This window comes from Oncorhynchus keta, chromosome 19 (assembly GCF_023373465.1).
Source record: "Oncorhynchus keta strain PuntledgeMale-10-30-2019 chromosome 19, Oket_V2, whole genome shotgun sequence".
Lineage (NCBI taxonomy): Eukaryota > Metazoa > Chordata > Actinopteri > Salmoniformes > Salmonidae > Oncorhynchus > Oncorhynchus keta.
Window position 1 is genome coordinate 19,363,393 of NC_068439.1, and position 26,642 is coordinate 19,390,034.

The 26,642-nt window shown below is 44.0% G+C and overlaps 1 protein-coding gene across 1 annotated transcript in view; it reads left to right on the forward strand.

Annotated features, from left to right (window-relative positions):
* Positions 1 to 26,642, forward strand: part of calcr (calcitonin receptor) — a 110,497-nt gene that overhangs the window by 28,881 nt on the left and 54,974 nt on the right. The window contains exon 2 of the mRNA XM_052469961.1: positions 21,925 to 21,990. Within this exon, the coding sequence (XP_052325921.1) occupies positions 21,946 to 21,990 (45 nt within the window). The 5' untranslated portion in view covers positions 21,925 to 21,945. The remainder of the gene's footprint in view (positions 1 to 21,924; positions 21,991 to 26,642) is intronic.

Below are 26,642 nucleotides of genomic sequence, written 5' to 3' on the forward strand. Positions count from 1 at the left end.
GAGGAGAGAATAGTTCACGAATCAGGGATCAGGAGGAGAGAAGGAGAGGAGGAGAGAATAGTTCATGAATCGGGGATCAGGGGGAGAGAAGGAGAGGAGGAGAGAATAGTTCATGAATCAGGGATCAGGAGGAGAGGAGGAGAGAATAGTTCACGAATCAGGGATCAGGAGGAGAGAAGGAGAGGAGGAGAGAATAGTTCATGAATCGGTGATCAGGGGGAGAGAAGGAGAGGAGGAGAGAATAGTTCATGAAACAGGGATCAGGAGGAGAGGAGGAGAGAATAGTTCATGAATCAGGGATCAGGAGGAGAGGAGGAGAGAATAGTTCATGAATCAGGGATCAGGAGGAGAGGAGGAGAGAATAGTTCATGAATCAGGGATCAGGAGGAGAGGAGGAGAGAATAGTTCATGAATCAGGGATCAGGAGGAGAGGAGGAGAGAATAGTTCATGAATCAGGGATCAGGAGGAGAGGAGGAGAGAATAGTTCATGAATCAGGGATCAGGAGGAGAGGAGGAGAGAATAGTTCATGAATCAGGGATCAGGAGGAGAGGAGGAGAGAATAGTTCATGAATCAGGGATCAGGAGGAGAGGAGGAGAGGAGGGAAGGATAGTTCATGAATCAGGGATCAGGAGGAGAGGAGAGAATAGTTCACGAATCAGGGATCAGGAGGAGAGAAGGAGAGGAGGAGAGAATAGTTCATGAATCGGGGATCAGGGGGAGAGGAGAGAATAGTTCACGAATCAGGGATCAGGAGGAGAGAAGGAGAGGAGGAGAGAATAGTTCATGAATCGGGGATCAGGGGGAGAGAAGGAGAGGAGGGGAGAATAGTTCATGAATCAGGGATCAGGAGGAGAGGAGGGGAGAATAGTTCATGAATCAGGGATCAGGAGTGGAGAGGAGGAGAGAATAGTTCATGAATCAGGGATCAGGAGGAGAGAAGGAGAGGAGGAGAGAATAGTTCATGAATCAGGGATCAGGGGGAGAGGAGGAAAGGATAGTTCATGAATCAGGGATCAGGAGGAGAGGAGAGAATAGTTCACGAATCAGGGATCAGGAGGAGAGAAGGAGAGGAGGAGAGAATAGTTCATGAATCGGGGATCAGGGGGAGAGAAGGAGAGGAGGAGAGAATAGTTCATGAATCAGGGATCAGGAGGAGAGGAGGAGAGAATAGTTCACGAATCAGGGATCAGGAGGAGAGAAGGAGAGGAGGAGAGAATAGTTCATGAATCGGGGATCAGGGGGAGAGAAGGAGAGGAGGAGAGAATAGTTCATGAATCAGGGATCAGGAGGAGAGGAGGAGAGAATAGTTCATGAATCAGGGATCAGGAGGAGAGGAGGAGAGAATAGTTCATGAATCAGGGATCAGGAGGAGAGGAGGAGAGAATAGTTCATGAATCAGGGATCAGGAGGAGAGGAGGAGAGAATAGTTCATGAATCAGGGATCAGGAGGAGAGGAGGAGAGAATAGTTCATGAATCAGGGATCAGGAGGAGAGGAGGAGAGAATAGTTCATGAATCAGGGATCAGGAGGAGAGGAGGAGAGAATAGTTCATGAATCAGGGATCAGGAGGAGAGGAGGAGAGAATAGTTCATGAATCAGGGATCAGGAGGAGAGGAGGAGAGAATAGTTCATGAATCAGGGATCAGGAGGAGAGGAGGAGATAATAGTTCATGAATCAGGGATCAGGAGGAGAGGAGGAGATAATAGTTCATGAATCAGGGATCAGGAGGAGAGGAGGAGAGAATAGTTCATGAATCAGGGATCAGGAGGAGAGGAGGAAAGGATAATAAATGAATCTGGGATCAGGATGAGAGGAGGAGAGGAGGAGAGGAGGAGACGATAGTTCATGAATCAGGGATCAGGAGGAGAGGAGGAGAGGATAGTTCTTGAATCAGGGATCAGGAGGAGAGAAGGAGAGGAGGAGAGAATAGTTCATGAATCGGGGATCAGGGGGAGAGAAGGAGAGGAGGAGAGAATAGTTCATGAATCAGGGATCAGGAGGAGAGGAGGAGAGAATAGTTCACGAATCAGGGATCAGGAGGAGAGGAGGAGAGAATAGTTCATGAATCAGGGATCAGGATGAAAGGAGAAGAGAATAGTTCATGAATCAGGGATCAGGAGGAGAGGAGGAAAGGATAATAAATGAATCTGGGATCAGGGTGAGAGGAGGAGAGGAGGAGAGGAGGAGAGGATAGTTAATGAATCGGGGATCAGGAGGAGAGGATAGTTCATGAATCAGGGATCAGGATGAGAGGAGGAGATAATAGTTCATGAATCAGGGATCAGGAGGAGAGGAGGAGAGAATAGTTCATGAATCAGGGATCAGGAGGAGAGGAGGAAAGGATAGTTCATGAATCAGGGATCAGGAGGAGAGGAGGAGAGAAGGAGAGGAGGAGAGGATAATTCATGAATCGGGGATCAGGATGAAAGGAGGAGAGGAGGAGAGGAGGAGAGGAGGAGAGAATAGTTCATGAATCAGGGATCAGGAGGAGAGGAGGAGAGAATAGTTCACGAATCAGGGATCAGGAGGAGAGGAGGAAAGGAGGAGAGAATAGTTCATGAATCAGGGATCAGGGGGAGAGGACGAGAGAATAGTTCATAAATCAGGGATCAGAAGGAGAGAAGGAGAGGAGGAGAGAATAGTTCAGGAATCAGGGATCAGAAGGAGAGAAAGAGAGGAGGGGAGAATAGTTCATGAATCAGGGATCAGGAGGGGAAAGGAGGAGAGAATAGTTCATGAATCAGGGATCAGGAGGAGAGAAGGAGAGGAGGAGAGAATAGTTCATGAATCGGGGATCAGGAGGAGAGGAGGAGAGAATAGTTCATGAATCAGGGATCAGGAGGAGAGGAGGAGAGAATAGTTCATGAATCAGGGATCAGGAGGAGAGGAGGAGAGAATAGTTCATGAATCAGGGATCAGGAGGAGAGGAGGAGAGAATAGTTCATGAATCAGGGATCAGGAGGAGAGGAGGAGAGAATAGTTCATGAATCAGGGATCAGGAGGAGAGGAGGAGAGAATAGTTCATGAATCAGGGATCAGGAGGAGAGGAGGAGAGAATAGTTCATGAATCAGGGATCAGGAGGAGAGGAGGAGAGAATAGTTCATGAATCAGGGATCAGGAGGAGAGGAGGAGAGAATAGTTCATGAATCAGGGATCAGGAGGAGAGGAGGAGATAATAGTTCATGAATCAGGGATCAGGAGGAGAGGAGGAGATAATAGTTCATGAATCAGGGATCAGGAGGAGAGGAGGAGAGAATAGTTCATGAATCAGGGATCAGGAGGAGAGGAGGAAAGGATAATAAATGAATCTGGGATCAGGATGAGAGGAGGAGAGGAGGAGAGGAGGAGACGATAGTTCATGAATCAGGGATCAGGAGGAGAGGAGGAGAGGATAGTTCTTGAATCAGGGATCAGGAGGAGAGAAGGAGAGGAGGAGAGAATAGTTCATGAATCGGGGATCAGGGGAGAGAAGGAGAGGAGGAGAGAATAGTTCATGAATCAGGGATCAGGAGGAGAGGAGGAGAGAATAGTTCACGAATCAGGGATCAGGAGGAGAGGAGGAGAGAATAGTTCATGAATCAGGGATCAGGATGAAAGGAGAAGAGAATAGTTCATGAATCAGGGATCAGGAGGAGAGGAGGAAAGGATAATAAATGAATCTGGGATCAGGGTGAGAGGAGGAGAGGAGGAGAGGAGGAGAGGATAGTTAATGAATCGGGGATCAGGAGGAGAGGATAGTTCATGAATCAGGGATCAGGATGAGAGGAGGAGATAATAGTTCATGAATCAGGGATCAGGAGGAGAGGAGGAGAGAATAGTTCATGAATCAGGGATCAGGAGGAGAGGAGGAAAGGATAGTTCATGAATCAGGGATCAGGAGGAGAGGAGGAGAGAAGGAGAGGAGGAGAGGATAATTCATGAATCGGGGATCAGGATGAAAGGAGGAGAGGAGGAGAGGAGGAGAGGAGGAGAGAATAGTTCATGAATCAGGGATCAGGAGGAGAGGAGGAGAGAATAGTTCACGAATCAGGGATCAGGAGGAGAGGAGGAAAGGAGGAGAGAATAGTTCATGAATCAGGGATCAGGGGGAGAGGACGAGAGAATAGTTCATAAATCAGGGATCAGAAGGAGAGAAGGAGAGGAGGAGAGAATAGTTCAGGAATCAGGGATCAGAAGGAGAGAAAGAGAGGAGGGGAGAATAGTTCATGAATCAGGGATCAGGAGGGGAAAGGAGGAGAGAATAGTTCATGAATCAGGGATCAGGAGGAGAGAAGGAGAGGAGGAGAGAATAGTTCATGAATCGGGGATCAGGGGGAGAGAAAGAGAGGAGGGGAGAATAGTTCATGAATCAGGGATCAGGAGGAGAGGAGGGGAGAATAGTTCATGAATCAGGGATCAGGAGGAGAGGAGGGGAGAATAGTTCATGAATCAGGGATCAGGAGTGGAGAGGAGGAGAGAATAGTTCATGAATCAGGGATCAGGAGGAGAGAAGGAGAGGAGGAAAGGATAGTTCATGAATCAGGGATCAGGAGGAGAGGAGAGAATAGTTCACGAATCAGGGATCAGGAGGAGAGAAGGAGAGGAGGAGAGAATAGTTCATGAATCGGGGATCAGGGGGAGAGGAGAGAATAGTTCACGAATCAGGGATCAGGAGGAGAGAAGGAGAGGAGGAGAGAATAGTTCATGAATCGGGGATCAGGGGGAGAGAAGGAGAGGAGGGGAGAATAGTTCATGAATCAGGGATCAGGAGGAGAGGAGGGGAGAATAGTTCATGAATCAGGGATCAGGAGTGGAGAGGAGGAGAGAATAGTTCATGAATCAGGGATCAGGAGGAGAGAAGGAGAGGAGGAGAGAATAGTTCATTAATCAGGGATCAGGGGGAGAGGAGGAAAGGATAGTTCATGAATCAGGGATCAGGAGGAGAGGAGAGAATAGTTCACGAATCAGGGATCAGGAGGAGAGAAGGAGAGGAGGAGAGAATAGTTCATGAATCGGGGATCAGGGGGAGAGAAGGAGAGGAGGAGAGAATAGTTCATGAATCAGGGATCAGGAGGAGAGGAGAGAATAGTTCACGAATCAGGGATCAGGAGGAGAGAAGGAGAGGAGGAGAGAATAGTTCATGAATCGGGGATCAGGGGGAGAGAAGGAGAGGAGGAGAGAATAGTTCATGAATCAGGGATCAGGAGGAGAGGAGGAGAGAATAGTTCACGAATCAGGGATCAGGAGGAGAGAAGGAGAGGAGGAGAGAATAGTTCATGAATCGGGGATCAGGGGGAGAGAAGGAGAGGAGGAGAGAATAGTTCATGAATCAGGGATCAGGAGGAGAGGAGGAGAGAATAGTTCATGAATCAGGGATCAGGAGGAGAGGAGGAGAGAATAGTTCATGAATCAGGGATCAGGAGGAGAGGAGGAGAGAATAGTTCATGAATCAGGGATCAGGAGGAGAGGAGGAGAGAATAGTTCATGAATCAGGGATCAGGAGGAGAGGAGGAGAGAATAGTTCATGAATCAGGGATCAGGAGGAGAGGAGGAGAGAATAGTTCATGAATCAGGGATCAGGAGGAGAGGAGGAGAGAATAGTTCATGAATCAGGGATCAGGAGGAGAGGAGGAGAGAATAGTTCATGAATCAGGGATCAGGAGGAGAGGAGGAGAGAATAGTTCATGAATCAGGGATCAGGAGGAGAGGAGGAGATAATAGTTCATGAATCAGGGATCATGAGGAGAGGAGGAGATAATAGTTCATGAATCAGGGATCAGGAGGAGAGGAGGAGAGAATAGTTCATGAATCAGGGATCAGGAGGAGAGGAGGAAAGGATAATAAATGAATCTGGGATCAGGATGAGAGGAGGAGAGGAGGAGAGGAGGAGACGATAGTTCATGAATCAGGGATCAGGAGGAGAGGAGGAGAGGATAGTTCTTGAATCAGGGATCAGGAGGAGAGAAGGAGAGGAGGAGAGAATAGTTCATGAATCGGGGATCAGGGGAGAGAAGGAGAGGAGGAGAGAATAGTTCATGAATCAGGGATCAGGAGGAGAGGAGGAGAGAATAGTTCACGAATCAGGGATCAGGAGGAGAGGAGGAGAGAATAGTTCATGAATCAGGGATCAGGATGAAAGGAGAAGAGAATAGTTCATGAATCAGGGATCAGGAGGAGAGGAGGAAAGGATAATAAATGAATCTGGGATCAGGGTGAGAGGAGGAGAGGAGGAGAGGAGGAGAGGATAGTTAATGAATCGGGGATCAGGAGGAGAGGATAGTTCATGAATCAGTGATCAGGATGAGAGGAGGAGATAATAGTTCATGAATCAGGGATCAGGAGGAGAGGAGGAGAGAATAGTTCATGAATCAGGGATCAGGAGGAGAGGAGGAAAGGATAGTTCATGAATCAGGGATCAGGAGGAGAGGAGGAGAGAAGGAGAGGAGGAGAGGATAATTCATGAATCGGGGATCAGGATGAAAGGAGGAGAGGAGGAGAGGAGGAGAGGAGGAGAGGAGGAGAGAATAGTTCATGAATCAGGGATCAGGAGGAGAGGAGGAGAGAATAGTTCACGAATCAGGGATCAGGAGGAGAGGAGGAAAGGAGGAGAGAATAGTTCATGAATCAGGGATCAGGGGGAGAGGACGAGAGAATAGTTCATAAATCAGGGATCAGAAGGAGAGAAGGAGAGGAGGAGAGAATAGTTCATGAATCAGGGATCAGAAGGAGAGAAAGAGAGGAGGGGAGAATAGTTCATGAATCAGGGATCAGGAGGGGAAAGGAGGAGAGAATAGTTCATGAATCAGGGATCAGGAGGAGAGAAGGAGAGGAGGAGAGAATAGTTCATGAATCGGGGATCAGGGGGAGAGAAAGAGAGGAGGGGAGAATAATTCATGAATCAGGGATCAGGAGGAGAGGAGGGGAGAATAGTTCATGAATCAGGGATCAGGAGGAGAGGAGGGGAGAATAGTTCATGAATCAGGGATCAGGAGTGGAGAGGAGGAGAGAATAGTTCATGAATCAGGGATCAGGAGGAGAGAAGGAGAGGAGGAAAGGATAGTTCATGAATCAGGGATCAGGAGGAGAGGAGAGAATAGTTCACGAATCAGGGATCAGGAGGAGAGAAGGAGAGGAGGAGAGAATAGTTCATGAATCGGGGATCAGGGGGAGAGGAGAGAATAGTTCACGAATCAGGGATCAGGAGGAGAGAAGGAGAGGAGGAGAGAATAGTTCATGAATCGGGGATCAGGGGGAGAGAAGGAGAGGAGGGGAGAATAGTTCATGAATCAGGGATCAGGAGGAGAGGAGGGGAGAATAGTTCATGAATCAGGGATCAGGAGTGGAGAGGAGGAGAGAATTTTTCATGAATCAGGGATCAGGAGGAGAGAAGGAGAGGAGGAGAGAATAGTTCATGAATCAGGGATCAGGGGGAGAGGAGGAAAGGATAGTTCATGAATCAGGGATCAGGAGGAGAGGAGAGAATACTTCACGAATCAGGGATCAGGAGGAGAGAAGGAGAGGAGGAGAGAATAGTTCATGAATCGGGGATCAGGGGGAGAGAAGGAGAGGAGGAGAGAATAGTTCATGAATCAGGGATCAGGAGGAGAGGAGGAGAGAATAGTTCACGAATCAGGGATCAGGAGGAGAGAAGGAGAGGAGGAGAGAATAGTTCATGAATTCGGGGATCAGGGGGAGAGAAGGAGAGGAGGAGAGAATAGTTCATGAATCAGGGATCAGGAGGAGAGGAGGAGAGAATAGTTCATGAATCAGGGATCAGGAGGAGAGGAGGAGAGAATAGTTCATGAATCAGGGATCAGGAGGAGAGGAGGAGAGAATAGTTCATGAATCAGGGATCAGGAGGAGAGGAGGAGAGAATAGTTCATGAATCAGGGATCAGGAGGAGAGGAGGAGAGAATAGTTCATGAATCAGGGATCAGGAGGAGAGGAGGAGAGAATAGTTCATGAATCAGGGATCAGGAGGAGAGGAGGAGAGAATAGTTCATGAATCAGGGATCAGGAGGAGAGGAGGAGAGAATAGTTCATGAATCAGGGATCAGGAGGAGAGGAGGAGAGAATAGTTCATGAATCAGGGATCAGGAGGAGAGGAGGAGATAATAGTTCATGAATCAGGGATCAGGAGGAGAGGAGGAGATAATAGTTCATGAATCAGGGATCAGGAGGAGAGGAGGAGAGAATAGTTCATGAATCAGGGATCAGGAGGAGAGGAGGAAAGGATAATAAATGAATCTGGGATCAGGATGAGAGGAGGAGAGGAGGAGAGGAGGAGACGATAGTTCATGAATCAGGGATCAGGAGGAGAGGAGGAGAGGATAGTTCTTGAATCAGGGATCAGGAGGAGAGAAGGAGAGGAGGAGAGGATAATTCATGAATCGGGGATCAGGATGAAAGGAGGAGAGGAAGAGAGAATAGTTCATGAATCAGGGATCAGAAGGAGAGGAGGAGAGAATAGTTCATGAATCAGGGATCAGGGGGAGAGGAGGAGAGAATAGTTCATGAATCAGGGATCAGGGGGAGAGGAGGAGAGGATAGTTAATGAATCAGGGATCAGGAGGAGAGGAGGAGATAATAGTTCATGAATCAGGGATCAGGAGGAGAGGAGGAGAGAATAGTTCATGAATCAGGGATCAGGAGGAGAGGAGGAGAGAATAGTTCATGAATCAGGGATCAGGGGGAGAGGAGGAGAGGAAGAGAGAATAGTTCATGAATCAGGGATCAGGAGGAGAGGAGGAGAGGAGGAGAGAATAGTTCATGAATCAGGGATCAGGGGGAGAGGAGGAGAGGATAGTTAATGAATCAGGGATCAGGAGGAGAGGAGGAGAGGATAGTTAATGAATCAGGGATCAGGAGGAGAGGAGTAGATAATAGTTCATGAATCAGGGATCAGGGGGAGAGGAGGAGAGGATAGTTAATGAATCAGGGATCAGGAGGAGAGGAGGAGATAATAGTTCATGAATCAGGGATCAGGAGGAGAGGAGGAGAGGAAGAGAGAATAGTTAATGAATCAGGGATCAGGAGGAGAGGAGGAGAGAATAGTTCATGAATCAGGGATCAGGAGGAGAGGAGGAAAGGATAATAAATGAATCTGGGATCAGGATGAGAGGAGGAGAGGAGGAGAGGAGGAGACGATAGTTCATGAATCAGGGATCAGGAGGAGAGGAGGAGAGGATAGTTCTTGAATCAGGGATCAGGAGGAGAGAAGGAGAGGAGGAGAGGATAATTCATGAATCGGGGATCAGGATGAAAGGAGGAGAGGAAGAGAGAATAGTTCATGAATCAGGGATCAGAAGGAGAGGAGGAGAGAATAGTTCATGAATCAGGGATCAGGGGAGAGGAGGAGAGAATAGTTCATGAATCAGGGATCAGGGGAGAGGAGGAGAGGATAGTTAATGAATCAGGGATCAGGAGGAGAGGAGGAGATAATAGTTCATGAATCAGGGATCAGGAGGAGAGGAGGAGAGAATAGTTCATGAATCAGGGATCAGGAGGAGAGGAGGAGAGAATAGTTCATGAATCAGGGATCAGGGGGAGAGGAGGAGAGGAAGAGAGAATAGTTCATGAATCAGGGATCAGGAGGAGAGGAGGAGAGGAGGAGAGAATAGTTCATGAATCAGGGATCAGGGGGAGAGGAGGAGAGGATAGTTAATGAATCAGGGATCAGGAGGAGAGGAGTAGATAATAGTTCATGAATCAGGGATCAGGGGGAGAGGAGGAGCGGATAGTTAATGAATCAGGGATCAGGAGGAGAGGAGGAGATAATAGTTCATGAATCAGGGATCAGGAGGAGAGGAGGAGAGGAAGAGAGAATAGTTAATGAATCAGGGATCAGGAGGAGAGGAGGAAAGGATAGTTCATGAATCAAGGGATCAGGAGGAGAGGAGGAGATAATAGTTCATGAATCAGGGATCAGGAAGAGAGGAGGAAAGGATAGTTCATGAATCAAGGGATCAGGAGGAGAAGAAGATATAGAGTTTCATGAATCAGGGGATCAGACTACGGAGGAGTCACTCAGTGATTGGGGAGGAGGACAGTAGGGGGACGAGGGGGTGACACTAAGCACATGAGGACTCCCTTGCGTCAGTGGGATCCCACATCTGGGAATAATAAGACCCAAGGTCAATCATAGCAGTGAGCAAGTGGGACTGTCATCCAGACCGTTCTAAAAGTTTTACTGAGGTAATTTACCTCTTTAACCTTCGTCCTGTACCAGATTACCCCTGACTTGACCTGAACAACTAATACATGTGAGCTGAGTTTCGTGGGAAATGAACGGGACTCTCTGGTCACCCGCAATACATACAGTGGGGCAAAAAAGTATTTTGTCAGCCACCAATTGTGCAAGTTCTCCCACTTAAAAAGATGAGAGAGGCCTGTAAATTTTTATCATAGGTACACTTCAACTATGACAGACAAAATGAGAAAAAAATCCTGAAAATCACATTGTAGGATTTTTAATTCATTAATTTGCAAATTATGGTGGAAAATAAGTATTTGGTCACCTACAAACAAGCAAGATTTCTGGCTCTCACAGACCTGTAACTTCTTCTTTAAGAGGCTCCTCTGTCCTCCACTCGTTACCTGTATTAATGGCACCTGTTTGAACTTGTTATCAGTATAAAAGACCTGTCCACAACCTCAAACAGTCACACTCCAAACTCCACTATGGCCAAGACCAAAGAGCTGTCAAAGGACACCAGAAACAAAATTATAGACCTGCACCAGGCTGGGAAGACTGAATCTGCAATAGGTAAGCAGCTTGGTTTGAAGAAATCAACTGTGGGAGCAATTATTAGGAAATGGAAGACATACAAGACCACTGATAATCTCCCTCGATCTGGGGCTCCACGCAAGATCTCACCCCGTGGGGTCAAAATGATCACAAGAACGGTGAGCAAAATTCCCAGAACCACACGGGGGGACCTCGTGAATGACCTGCAGAGAGCTGGGACCAAAGTAACAAAGCCTACCATCAGTAACACACTACGCCGCCAGGGACTCAAATTCTGCAGTGCCAGACGTGTCCCCCTGCTTAAGCCAGTACATGTCCAGGCCCATCTGAAGTTTGCTAGAGAACATTTGGATGATCCAGAAGAAGATTGTGAGAATGTCATATGGTCAGATGAAACCAAAATATAACTTTTTGGTAAAAACTCAACTCGTCGTGTTTGGAGGACAAAGAATGCTGAGTTGCATCCAAAGAACACCATACCTACTGTGAAGCATGGGGGTGGAAACATCATGCTTTGGGGCTGTTTTTCTACAAAGGGACCAGGACGACTGATCTGTGTAAAGGAAAGAATGAAAAAAAATACCAGCAACAGTGCGTGAAAACCTTGTGAAGACTTATAGAAAACGTTTGACCTCTGTCATTGCCAACAAAGTGTATATAACAAAGTATTGAGATAAACTTGTGTTATTGACCAAATACTTATTTTCCACCATAATTTGCAAATAAATTAATAATAAATCCTACAATGTGATTTTCTGGATTTTTTTTCTCATTTTGTCTGTCATAGTTGAAGTGGACCTATAGTTGAAGTGTACTGGCTGGGAATATTCCCCCTGGAACAGATCATACTGGCTGGGAATATTTTTTTCCCCTGGAACAGATCATACTTGCTGGGAATATTAATCCTGGAACAGATAATACTGGATGGGAATATTCATCCTGGAACAGATCATACTGGATGGGAAGATTCATCCTGGAACAGATCATACTGGCTGGGAATATTCATCCTGGAACAGATCATACTGGCTGGGAAGATTCCCCCTGGAACAGATCATACTGGTTGGGAATATTAATCCTAGAACAGATAATACTGGATGGGAATATTCATCCTGGAACAGATCATACTGGATGGGAAGATTCATCCTGGAACAGATCATACTGGCTGGGAATATTCATCCTGGAACAGATCATACTGGCTGGGAAGATTCCCCCTGGAACAGATCATACTGGTTCGGAAGATTCATCCTGGAACAGATCATACTGGCTGGGAAGATTCATCCTGGAACAGATCATACTGGCTGGGAAGATTCCCCATCGAACAGATCATACTGGTTGGGAAGATTCATCCTGGAACAGATCATACTGGCTGGGAAGATTCATCCTGGAACAGATCATACTGGCTGGGAAGATCCCCCCTGGAACAGATCATACAGGCTGGGAATATTCATCCTGGAACAGATCATACTGGCTGGGAAGATTCATCCTGGGACAGATCATACTGGCTGGGAAGATTCAAACTGGAACAGATCATACTGGCTGGGAATATTCATCCTGGAACAGATCATACTGGCTGGGAATATTCATCCTGGAACAGATCATACTGGCTGGGAAGATTCCCCATGGAACAGATCATACTGGCTGGGAAGATTCCCCCTGGAACAGATCATACTGGCTGGGAATATTCATCCTGGAACAGATCATTCTGGCTGGGAAGATTCATCTTGGAACAGATCATACTGGCTGGGAATATTCATCCTGGAACAGATCATTCTGGCTGGGAATATTCATCCTGGAACAGATCATACTGGCTGGGAAGATTCCCCATGGAACAGATCATACTGGCTGGGAAGATTCCCCCTGGAACAGATCATACTGGCTGGGAATATTCATCCTGGAACAGATCATACTGGCTGGGAATATTCATCCTGGAACAGATCATTCTGGCTGGGAAGATTCATCTTGGAACAGATCATACTGGCTGGGAATATTCCCCCTGGAACAGATCATACTGGCTGGGAATATTCATCCTGGAACAGATCATACTGGCTGGGAATATTCATCCTGGAACAGATCATACTGGCTGGGAAGATTCCCCATGGAACAGATCATACTGGCTGGGAAGATTCCCCATGGAACAGATCATACTGGCTGGGAATATTCATCCTGGAACAGATCATACTGGCTGGGAAGATTCATCTTGGAACAGATCATACTGGCTGGGAATATTCCCCCTGGAACAGATCATACTGGCTGGGAATATTCATCCTGGAACAGATCATACTGGCTGGGAATATTCATCCTGGAACAGATCATACTGGCTGGGAATATTCATCCTGGAACAGATCATACTGGCTGGGAAGATTCTCCCTGGAACAGATCATACTGGCTGGGAAGATTCATCCTGGAACAGATCATCCTGGCTGGGAATATTCCCCCTGGAACAGATCATACTGGCTGGGAATATTTTTTTCCCCTGGAACAGATCATACTTACTGGGAATATTAATCCTGGAACAGATCATACTGGATGGGAATATTCATCCTGGAACAGATCATACTGGATGGGAAGATTCATCCCGGAACAGATCATACTGGCTGGTAATATTCATCCTGGAACAGATCATACTGGCTGGGAAGATTCCCCCTGGAACAGATCATACTGGTTGGGAATATTCATCCTGGAACAGATCATACTGGCTGGGAAGATTCATCCTGGAACAGATCATACTGGCTGGGAAGATCCCCCCTGGAACAGATCATACAGGCTGGGAATATTCATCCTGGAACAGATCATACTGGCTGGGAATATTCATCCTGGAACAGATCATACTGGCTGGGAAGATTCCCCCTGGAACAGATCATACTGGCTGGGAATATTCATCCTGGAACAGATCATACTGGCTGGGAATATTCATCCTGGAACAGATCATACTGGCTGGGAATATTCATCCTGGAACAGATCATACTGGCTGGGAATATTCATCCTGGAACAGATCATACTGGCTGGGAAGATCCCCCCTGGAACAGATCATACTGGCTGGGAATATTTATCCTGGAACAGATCATACTGGCTGGGAAGATTCATCCTGGAACAGATCATACTGGCTGGGAAGACCCCCCCTGGAACAGATCATACTGGCTGGGAATATTCATCCTGGAACAGATCATACTGGCTGGGAATATTCATCCTGGAACAGATCATACTGGCTGGGAAGATTCATCCTGGAACAGATCATACTGGCTGGGAAGATTCCCCATGGAACAGATCATACTGGCTGGGAAGACCCCCCCTGGAACAGATCATACTGGCTGGGAATATTCATCCTGGAACAGATCATACTGGCTGGGAATATTCATCCTGGAACAGATCATACTGGCTGGGAAGATTCATCCTGGAACAGATCATACTGGCTGGGAAGATCCCCCCTGGAACAGATCATACTGGCTGGGAAGATTCATCCTGGAACAGATCATACTGGCTGGGAAGACCCCCCCCTGGAACAGATCATACTGACTGGGAAGACCCCCCCTGGAACAGATCATACTGACTGGGAAGACCCCCCCTGGAACAGATCATACTGGCTGGGAATATTCATCCTGGAACTGATCATAATGGCTGGGAAGATTCATCCTGGAACAGATCATACTGGCTGGGAAGACCCCCCCTGGAACAGACCATACTGGCTGGGAAGACCCCCCCCTGGAACAGATCATACTGGCTGGGAATATTCATCCTGGAACAGATCATACTGGCTGGGAATATTCTCCCTGGAACAGATCATACTGGCTGGGAAGATTCCCCCTGGAACATTCACATCCAGACAGAGAGGTGACGAACGACAATGCCACCCCGAACTTTGGAATACACCAATTCTTTGGAGAGAATTCTGCATGTAGGGCTTCAATTGGATGCTTGTCCCACATTTTCAACTTCAGTTTATTGAGTGGCCCACAAACCTCACTTCTGTAAAGAGCTATTGGTAGGATTATGCTCTCAAATCGCTCTCTCTCTCTCTCTCTCTCTCTCTCTCTCTCTCTCTCTCTCTCTCTCTCTCTATTTCCACTCCATTATCAGTCTGTCTGTCAACTCTTTCACAGAGCACATGGACACTGTGGCCTTTCCATACTGGGTAGCTCTCTCTCTCCCCCTCTCTCTCTCCCTCTCTCTCTCCATCTTTCTCTCTCCCTCGCTCTCTCTCCCTCGCTCTCTCTCCCTCGCTCTCTCCCCCTCTCTCTCTCTTTCCCTCGCTCTCTCTCTCTCTCTCCCTCACTCTCTCTCCCCCCCTCTCTCTCTCCCCTCTCTCTCTCCCTCGTTTGGAATAAATGTAGTGATTTCTGCGAATAATGAATCTCTTGGTGAGGAATATTTCTCATAAGAAAGGAGAAAGTCAATCTCTGTTTCTTCCTCCCCTGTCATGCAGTGACCACATACACGCTCCTCTTTGTGCAGCCATGTCTTCTTACAGCACGTCTGCTGGTTTCTATTGCCAATTGGTGGTCACTCAGCCCATTAATATTCTCTGTTTAGGACCTGATAGCAATTTAGTCGGCTTTGGGATTTGTTTTTGTTTTTTGATTGGTTTTGTTTATTTGCATTATTTATTTTGAATCAGTGCTAGTGTCAGCTTGGTTGGTTAGGTCCAACACCAGTTGACTGAGAGGGCTTGTTCCTGGGCTCAGCTCTTAAATTGGACTTGAATATTTCTGACCTACATGCATTGGTGTATTTCTTTGGAATACACCAATTCTTTGGAGATAATTCTGCATGTAGGGCTTCAATTGGATGCTTGTCCCACATTTCAAACTCCAGTTTATTGAGTGGCCCCCAAACCTCACCTAAGCAAGCTGGTCCTGGGGCTCTGTTCACAAACACAAACAGACCCCACAGAGCCCCAGGACAGCAACACAATTAGACCCAACCAAATCAAGAGAAAACACAATATAATTACTTAAAACATAGGAAAGAATTAACAAGCAAACTAGAATGTTATTTGGCCTTAAACAGAGAATACACAGTTACAGAATACCTGACCACTGTGACTGACCCAAAATTAAGGAAAGCTTTGACTATGTGCAGACTCAGTGAGCACAGCCTTGCTATTGAGAAGGCAGACCTGGCTCTCAAGAAAAGACAGGCTATGTGCACACTGCCCACAAAATGAGGTGGAAACTGAGCTGCACTTCCTAACCTCCTGCCATATTAGAGACACATACTTCCCTCAGATTACACAGACACACAAAGAATTCGAGAAAACAAGTCCAATTTTGACTCCCATATCTATTAGGGAAATACCACAGTGTGCCATCACAGCAGCAATATTTGTGACCTGTTGCCACAAGAAAAGGGCAACCATTGAAGAAAAAACACCATTGTAAATACAACCCATATTCATGTTTATTTATTTTTCCTTTTGCACATCGTTACAACACTGTATTTATTTATTTCACCTTTATTTAATCAGGTAGGCTAGTTGAGAACAAGTTATCATTTACAACTGGTATATAAACATAATATGACATTAGAAATGTCTTTATTCTTTTGGAACTTTTGTGCGTGTAATATTTTTTAAATTGTTGATTTCACTTTAGTTTATCATCTATTTCACTTGCTTTGGCTATGTAAACATACGTTTCTCATGCCAATAAAGTCCTTTTCTTCCTGAGAGATCGCTGGTCAGATTTTCTCACATATAAAACTTTGGCATCTTATTCTCTTTACTGTCGTGTTCTTCTCTCCTAATCTAGTCCTCACATTTCTAAAAACCAAACCTTTAGCCTAAGTGGCTCTGGAGAAGTCCCTACCCCTCTACACATAACCCTTGTAGCCCACTTGATCCACATCACCATCCTTTCCCCAGCGATGTGCCTGGTACACTGCTACTGCTGCTCTAAAGTGCCATCTTATTATAGATGGACTCTCCAGCTAGTGAGGGCCTTTCTCTGTCCTCTGCATGGGAATTACCCACACAGAGCCGCATCTCAGTTGTATGTCCATTCACAGTATTGTAACTTTACATACCACACTTGTCAAAGGCACAGATAATTGCCCATTTAGGTTTCCATATATCTCTGTGTAGAGGTTGTTGAGCTACTGAGATAATGGGTTAAGCAGAAATGCTGTAGCACTGTGAATTCCCCAGCTGGAAGAGAAACATGCCCAGAGAGTTAAATCAACTATAGTCTGGGGAAAAGCCTACTAGGCTGGGGTTAACTACCTAATGTGTGCCTAAGATATTAAGGCACATGCAGAACGGAAAGCGCATTATTTATTTATTAAGACAAAGTAGATAGTACTGTTCAAACTCATCCTGGGAAAAACTATTTTGTTGAGAGAGAAATAGCGAGAGATTGAGAGAGATAGACAGACATAGAGCGATTTAGAGAGCAAGAGAAAGAAAGAGTGAGAGTGAGAGTGAGAAGAGAGAGAGAGAGAGAGAGAGAGAGAGAGAGAGAGAGAGAGAGAGAGAGAGAGAGAGAGAGAGAGAGAGAGAGACTCTCAGGATGTCCCTAGGAAGTGTATCTAGTCAACACACATATTCCGATATAAAGTGAACAACAATATTAATGCAAGATGCAACAATTTAAAAGATTTTAAGGGAGTTGTAATTCATATAAGAAAATAAGTAAATTAAATTAATTCATACGGTCCTAATCTATGGATTGCACATGTCTGGGAAAACAGATATGCACATTAAAAAAAGATGGGGAGTGGGTCAGTATCTTGTGCGACCACCAGTTGCCTCAGGAAGCATGACATCTTCTTCACAGAGTGGATCAGGCTGTTGATTATGGCCTGAGGAATGTTGTCCCATTCCTCTTCAACGGCTGTGTGAAGTGGCTGGAAATCGTCTGGAACTGGAACACCCTGCCATACACCTAGATCCAGAGCATCCCAAACAGGCATATTATATTACATTTTATAATTATGTTATATAATTATATTGTACTATTATATGACATTATTATATGATATTATTAAATTATATGGCGTTATTATTATGATTATTATGATTATTATATGATATTATTATATTACATTATTATATTATTATATTACATTATATTATTATATTCATATTATTATATTATATTGTACTATTATATGATATTATTCTATTATTCTATTACATTATTATGATTATTGTGTTATAGTATTATATTGCACTATTATATTATATTATCATATTATATTATATTATTATATGATATGATATGATATGATATTATTATGATTATTATTATGATTATTACATTATAGTATTATATTACAGTATTATATTATCATATTATATTACATTATATTATTATTTCATATTATTATATTATATTATTATATAATATGATATTAAATTCTATTATATGACATTATATTATTACATGATTAAATCATTATATTACATTATAATATTATATTACTTTATAATATTATTATATTATATTAATATATTATTATATGATATTACATTATTATATTATTACATCATTATATTACATTATAATACTTTTATATTATATTACTTCATAATATTATTATTTTATATTATTATATTACATTACATTATATCCATAAAGCCTATAGTGTTTCTCATTCTGTCTTTGTCCAAAGACCTGATCACTGTTGACTATAATGGTTTGCAATTCACTTAGGTCCAATTTTAGTCCACAGATATCAGTATTGATGTTGACCAGGCTGTCATACTTCTTGTTAAAACTCAATTTCTGTAATAGAGTTCTCTCCCTAATGTGTTGCACGTCTTAGAGGGCTGTCTGAGGCAGGTAGTGCACTAACTAGGGAAAAGGGTGCTTTTTGAGACACACACAAAGATCCAAGAAAACGAACGACGCTCGACTGAGCGTGAATACTGAGTGTGAATTCAAACAGCTTGTGTCCTGATGGGTGGTTACTGGTTTCTTAATAGTTTCTCAGGCTCGGACCCATTTACGATCTATCTTCTTCCACTGCTGTCATTTGATTTATGTAGTTGTTGGTTTGAGTTTCACTACTTTTTAAGGCTAGTCCCTCTGGTTGTTCCCTGCGGTATACTCCGTGGACTGTGTCCTTAAATTAAGTTCAACTTTTCTCCAAATTCTCCACAGGTCAATGTGTCCCCAAAGTTTTCGTTTCTGGCAACAAAATCTCATGTGGACAGATTGCGTAAACCGAAATGGTTCCGTAGATCTGTCAAGATACAACAGGATGCATGAGCAGCACTAGTCCAGTGCGTTGGACAAATCACAATTTAATCTAGCATTTTAACAATTGGGTGAGACTTTAGTTCTGGATTAACCGAGATTACGGGCAACACTACATTGTCACGTTCAAATATCCATAATTTTCTCCAAAATGACCATTACATGAAAAACTTGCTCTTTAAGCTACAACTGTCTCTGTTCCCTTGAAGTCTTGAATTATAAATGTATGGCTTATAAACAGTATCAGAGGTGTTCCTGTATAGAATTGATAGCCCATAAAAGTTTGTCATTAACACTGTGCCTTTGGAACAACGACCCGACACTTGCTAGCCTGAGGGACACTGCCTCACAGTAGTAACACAGGATCAGGATCCAGGTAAAAAGGTAGACCTCGCACAAACATTACAATCCCCGCCCTTCTCTCCTTCCTTCCTTCCCTTGTCTGGGTGCCACAGAAATGTACACTGGCATTTTTCTGTAACACCCACCTATTCCCATATTTCTCTCTGTGCACCATTTCACATGCGGGGGTGGGTGGGTAAGCCATGCCAGCAGCAGATAAGTACCTTGTTCTCTGTGTGGCACTGCCCTCAGCCATCTGGCAGGGGTAGGAGCTGGAGCTGGCATGCAGAGACGAACAGGGGCTTTAACTGTCTGTGCTCAGTGGGAGTTCCACCTAGGCACTGATCTGTGGTCAGTTTGACTGTTTTTTTGCTGATTCCGGGAGGTTATGCTGATCATAGATATGTGCCTACAGGTAACTTCTACTCCAAGCTGTTCAGATGACCATGCCTGTTCTGAGGATGTATTTTCAGGGTGTACGGTAGCGAATGCACTTGTACTGATATAATTTCCTTTCCTACACTGCTACTTATCCACCAGTAAGCCACAGCTTATTATGTCACATCAATAATGTTCATATAGGGCTGATAGGTTTTTAAGTAACACACTAGAATAATTAAGAGCTTAAGCACAGCAACATTAATGCAGTGCTTAATCACCTCTCCAGTTCTTTCTCCTCTAAGACTGAACACACTCCCCCAGCCCCCCTCCGACCTCCAAAGCCAGTCACAATGACATGCTTACTGATGTATGTCTATCAACTGACAGTGGAACCTGCTGTGGAGCCCCAGTGAGGTGTGGCGTAATGGGTTTACAATAGGGATCTGCAGGGCCAATGTAAAGAGACCTGAGGGGAATTCTAATCTAACTCCCAGGCATGGCAGTCCAGCCATTCAACCTGAGAAAGAAGCACCACTGTTGACAATACAATGATTAACTAGCATTAACTATTTTTGTCTGCCTCTTGTGTTGTCAGCCTCGATCGATATCATTCTCTCTCTCTCTTGCTATTGCTCTAGTTTTCCTCCTCTCTCTCTCGCTGTAGTTTTCCTCCTCTCTCTCTCGCTGTAGTTTTCCTCCTCTCTTTCTCGCTGTAGTTTTCCTCCTCTCTCTCTCTTGCTGTAGTTTTCCTCCTCTCTTTCTCGCTGTAGTTTTCCTCCTCTCTTTCTCGCTGTAGTTTTCCTCCTCTCTTTCTCGCTCTAGTTTTCCTCCTCTCTCTCTCGCTGTAGTTTTCCTCCTCTCTTTCTCGCTGTAGTTTTCCTCCTCTCTCTCTCTTGCTGTAGTTTTCCTCCTCTCTTTCTCGCTGTAGTTTTCCTCCTCTCTTTCTCGCTGTAGTTTTCCTCCTCTCTTTCTCGCTGTAGTTTTCCTCCTCTCTCTCTCGCTGTAGTTTTCCTCCTCTCTTTCTCGCTGTAGTTTTCCTCCTCTCTTTCTCGCTGTAGTTTTCCTCCTCTCTTTCTCGCTGTAGTTTTCCTCCTCTCTCTCTCGCTGTAGTTTTCCTCCTCTCTCTCTCGCTGTAGTTTTCCTCCTCTCTCTCTCGCTGTAGTTTTCCTCCTCTCTTTCTCGCTGTAGTTTTCCTCCTCTCTCTCTCGCTGTAGTTTTCCTCCTCTCTCTCACACTGTAGTTTTCCTCCTCTCTCTCTCGCTGTAGTTTTCCTCCTCTCTCTCTCGCTGTAGTTTTCCTCCTCTCTCTCTCGCTGTAGTTTTCCTCCTCTCTCTCTCCAGTTTTCCTCCTCTCTCTCTCTCTCTCCAGTTTTCCTCCTCTCTCTCTCTCTCTCCAGTTTTCCTCCTCTCTCTCTCACTCTCTCCAGTTTTCCTCCCTCTCTCTCTCTCTCTCCAGTTTTCCTCCTCTCTCTCTCGCTGTAGTTTTCCTCCTCTCTCTCACACTGTAGTTTTCCTCCTCTCTCTCTCCAGTTTTCCTCCTCTCTCTCTCTCTCTCTCTCCAGTTTTCCTCCTCTCTCTCTCTCTCTCTCTCTCCAGTTTTCCTCCTCTCTCTCTCTCTCTCCCCAGTTTTCCTCCTCTCTCTCTCTCTCTCTCTCTCCAGTTTTCCTCCTCTCTCTCTCTCTCTCCAGTTTTCCTCCTCTCTCTCTCTTTCTCCAGTTTTCCTCCTCTCTCTCTCTCTCCAGTTTTCCTCCTCTCTCTCTCTCTCTCTCTCTCTCTCCAGTTTTCCTCCTCTCTCTCTCTCTCTCTCTCCAGTTTTCCTCCTCTCTCTCTCTCTCCAGTTTTCCTCCTCTCTCTCTCCATCTCTTCTTGAACGATCACTAACTTTTTTTGGTCAGTCACATACATGAATGCAAACACACATGCGCGCAGACACACACACACACACACACACACACACACACACACACACACACACACACACACACACACACACACACACACACACACACACACACACACACACACACACACACACACACACACACACACACACACACACACACACACCACAACCCGGGACAGAAAAACTTGAATATCCCCGGAACAGTCAATGTGGGAACCACTGTTGCAGTATATTAGTATTCAAGAGTAAAGAATGTTGTGCTGTTCTCAACCCTCAAGGCTGCCTAATCGTGATTCAAGGCAACAACCTGGTTCTGTTTGTTAATCCAATTTTCCGCTAGAATGTTTTTCTTCCCTTCTCTTCTTTGTCTCCACAGACTTGGCTGGGACCAGACAGTATGGGGTTAAAAAGCTCCGACTGGCTTTTGATATATTTCATGGTGGTGAGTACATCTTCAGCTTCTCATTAACAAAAATAAGGACACATCTACTCATTCAAGGGTTTTTCTTTATGTTTACTATATTCTACATTGTAGAATAATAGTGAATACATTCTTGGCATTCTCTCAACCAGCTTCACCTGGAATGCATTTCCAACAGTCTTAAAGGAGTTCCCACATATGCTGAGAACTTGTTGGCTGCTTTTCCTCTGCGGTCCAACTCATACAAACCATCTCAATTGGGTTGAGGTTGGGTGATTGTGGAGGCCAGGTCATCTGATGCAGCCCTTCATCACTCTCCTTCTTGGTCAAATAGCCCTTACACAGCCTGGATGTATGTTTTGGGTCATTGTCCTGTTGAAAATCAAATGACTGTCCCACTAAGCGCAAACCACATGGGATGGCGTATCGCTGCAGAATGCTGTGATAGCCATGCTGGTTAAGTGTGCCTTGAATTCTAAATAAATCACTGACAGTGTCACCAGCAAAGCACCCACACCAGCACACCTCCTCCTCCATGCTTCACGGTGGGTTTGAGCCAATCAGTTGTGTTGTGACAAGATAGTAATGATGAACTGTCATTTCTCTTTGGTTATTTGAGCTGTTCTTGCCATAATATGGACTTGGTCTTTTACCAAATAGGGCTGTCTTCTGTATACCACCCCTACCTTGTCACAACACAACTGATTGGCTCAAACGCAATAATAAGGGAAGAAATTCCACAAATCAACAAATCAACAAGGCACACCTGTTAATTGAAATGCATTCCAGGTGACTACCTCATGAAGCTAAGTGTGCAAAGTTGTCATCAAGAGTGCAAAGTTGCACACCAAGAGTGTGCAAAGTTGTCATCAAGGCAAAGGGTGGCTACTTTGAGGAATCTAAAAATGTAAATATATTTAGATTTGTTTTACACTTTTTTGTTTACTACATGATTCCATATGTGTATTTCATAGGTTTGACGTATTCACTATTATTCTACAATGTAGAAAATAGTACAAATAAATTAAAACTCTGGAATGAGTAGGTGTGTCCAAACCTTTGACTGGTACTGTAAATACTTGTTGTTAGATTATTTTTTCCTGTGTTTATTACTGTAATGCAATTTATATATTACTGTAATTTTTTACCAAATTGTACAGGATTTGTTCTGTAAATGTGTTTTAACTTGATAAAATACCATGCATTGTCTCAAGGTACTAGATAAACTGCAGTACGTTTTGCTGTGCTGGTTTTCAACGCATAGAGAAAATCAGAGATGAATTTGACGTAGGTCACTAATCCGTTAATCACTAATTGGTTCAGTTTGGCAACTAGAGGCATGGATGACCTAAAAGCCAGAAGATCTTTCAGCCATGACTGACGCTCTGCAGATACTTTCTATGAATGGCAGAGGTTGGTTGGCTGGTGTGTATCTGTGTCTCTGTCTGTCTGTCTCTCTCTCTCTCTCTGTGTGTGTGTGTGTGTGTGTGTGTGTGTGTGTGTGTGTGTGTGTGTGTGTGTGTGTGTGTGTGTGTGTGTGTGTGTGTGTGTGTGTGTGTGTGTGTGTGTGTGTGTGTGTGTGTGTGTGTGTGTGTGTGTGAGTGAGTGAGTGAGTGAGTGAGTGAGTGAGTGAGTGAGTGGTGAGTGAGTGAGTGAGTGAGTGAGTGGTAGGTGAGTGAGTGAGTGGTGAGTGAGTGAGTGAGTGAGTGAGTGAGTGAGTGAGTGAGTAGGTGAGTGAGTGAGTGAGTGAGTGAGTGAGTGAGTGAGTGAGTGAGTGAGTGAGTGAGTGAGTGAGTGAGTGAGTGAGTGAGTGAGTGAGCATGCTTGCTGGATGCATCCCCACTTTTTTGCCAACCCTCATCATACTTTACTTAAACCCAATGGTCAGCTGGCATGGAAAACCAGTTATAAAAACCTTATAGCACAAATGCCACTGTCTTTGCCTTTTGTTACTTTATGATCATGAAACTCAAGGCAGCAGATATCAGCCTCATTTATTATACATGAGATGCAAAGGGTATTATGTATAATGGTAATTTGTTAGAACATTTGTGTAATTACAGTTTGTAATACCATGTCTTGTTTGAGGTGTTTTTACTTATGCACGACTATACTAAGGGAGGGGGGACGAGCTCACTTTCCCTGCCTGTCTCATTACACTACGATCAAAGCCAGCTACAAACAATAATCAACTAGGGGGAAATCAGATTTTTAAAATCTTGATGTTATATATATAATTACAAAAAAATATATGCAACAAATTTTCCACAAACTGGTTTCTGTGCAAATGCACCACACACATCCAATGTGTGTGGACCAGCTAGCTAGCCAACTGTAACAATGTATTTGAGAAACAACAGTGCATATTGGGTAACTTTATTGATGTTTTCAATTAAGATGTGGAGAGGAAATATGGTTTAGATGTAATCTTTTGATTGTAAGCCAACCTCATTTGTCCTGCCCCAAAGTTGCGCACGCTTTTGTTTTGTTTGTAAACAGCCCAGGTAAAGCATGTAGAGGTAAAGTAGGTAAAGCATGTAGAGGTAAAGTAGGTAAAGCATGTAGAGGTAAAGTAGGTAAAGCATGTAGAGGTAAAGTAGGTAAAGCATGTAGAGGTAAAGTAGCTAAAGCATGTAGAGGTAAAGTAGGTAAAGCATGTAGAGGTAAAGTAGCTAAAGCATGTAGAGGTAAAGTAGGTAAAGCATGTAGAGGTAAAGTAGGTAAAGCATGTAGAGGTAAAGTAGATAAAGCATGTAGAGGTAAAGTAGGTAAAGCATGTAGAGGTAAAGTAGGTAAAGCATGTAGAGGTAAAGTAGGTAAAGCATGTAGAGGTAAAGTAAGTAAAGCATGTAGAGGTAAAGTAGATAAAGCATGTAGAGGTAAAGTAGGCAAAGCATGTAGAGGTAAAGTAGGTAAAGCATGTAGTGGTAAAGTAGCTATAGCATGTAGAGGTAAAGTAGGTAAAGTAGGTAAAGCATGTAGAGGTAAAGTAGCTAAAGCATGTAGAGGTAAAGTAGGTAAAGAATGTAGAGGTAAAGTAGGTAAGGCATGTAGAGCTTGCCCAGGTAAAGCATGTACCTTTGTACCTTTGTACTGATAATAATACCTTTGTACTGATGATAATACCTTTGTACTGATAATAATACCTTTGTACTGATGATAATACCTTTGTACTGATAATAATACCTTTGTACTGATAATAATACATTTGTACTGATAATAATACATTTGTACTGATGATAATACCTTTGTACTGATAATAATACCTTTGTACTGATAATAATACCTTTGTACTGATAATAATACCTTTGTACTGATAATAATACCTTTGTCCATTTGGTCTTCTATTCATCAGTGTCGATGTGAAATGAAATGTTCACCTGATGATAAGTTGGCTGCTGATAAGTGTTTATACCATGTAATTAAATTACATTTGTCTGCCTGGCTGAGTGTAAAAGGTAAATCGAATTCATGCTGATCTCTTTAATCTGGCTGATGTTCATGCACTTGTCTTTGCGTCCAGTGAAGCTTTACTCTAAGCTTCTGAAGTAACTATTATTTCAGCAAGATGCGTGGAGGAAAAAATAGAGGAAGGACATTTGTGTACAGGTGAGGTTTACTCACTGTCTGGACCATTAAAGCTGACATTGGTGGTGGCCTGGTGGTCGTATGTATGACGTCATTTACTTCAACGTTTGGAGTGACATCATATGTACGGCTGCTAAACTGCTACATGGGACATCGTCAATATTCCGAAAACTCTCTCAGACGAAAAAAAAAATCTCCCCTTCCTTTTATGTTTGTGTCTGTAGCTCAGTATGCCTTGAATTGTCAGGTAACTGATGTACTATTCCCTGGAGAAGGAAAAGAACTCTCCAAAAGTTCAACGGGAAGAGATGAAAGTAATTAAAAAAGAGAGAAAGGAGGGAGGAGGTTAGGGCGGGTGGGAGGTGTTTGCGAGCAAATCTCTTCAAGCTATTGTGTTAATATTTATGTATAATTAATTAAAGTGTGGAAGCAGAAAGAGAACAAGAGAATAAGAGAGAGAGCGAGAGAGAGAAATGACAAGCCCCAACGCTTGAGTGGCTTAATTCTCTGTAGAAATATTAGGAGAGATGAGTCACACTCACGACGACACATTGGACACAGATGCTATTTGAATCTTGATTTCCTTCTCGTCTTTGTGCAGTGAAGTGTTATCTACATCAGCGTTGGAGACGAGACGAGCTCCCATGGTTTTTAACAATTTTTTTCCCAAACCACACAATAGGAGAACAGACAGGATCAGAGAGACGCTCTTGTCCTCTACATATAAAAAATCTATCCCTTTTTCTTAATTATTTTGTGAGTTCTCAAATGCATTTTACTGTGTGGAGGAATACATGAATGAGTCAACCACGGTTTGACAAAACTATCGATAGAGAATTTGTAGGTTCTTGTATGCTAGTCATCTGTAACCATGTCAACGCACGTTTCAAGTACAGCATTGGGACACTCACAGAATGATACTCTATTCTTCTATTGCTATAAGAATGAATGTAAAAAAATATACATTTTTCCTTTATTTAACTAGGCAAGTCAGTTAAGAACAAATTCTTATTTTCAATGACAGCCTAGGAACAGTGGGTTAACTACCTTGTTCAGGGTTCAGAACAACAGATTTTTACCTTGTC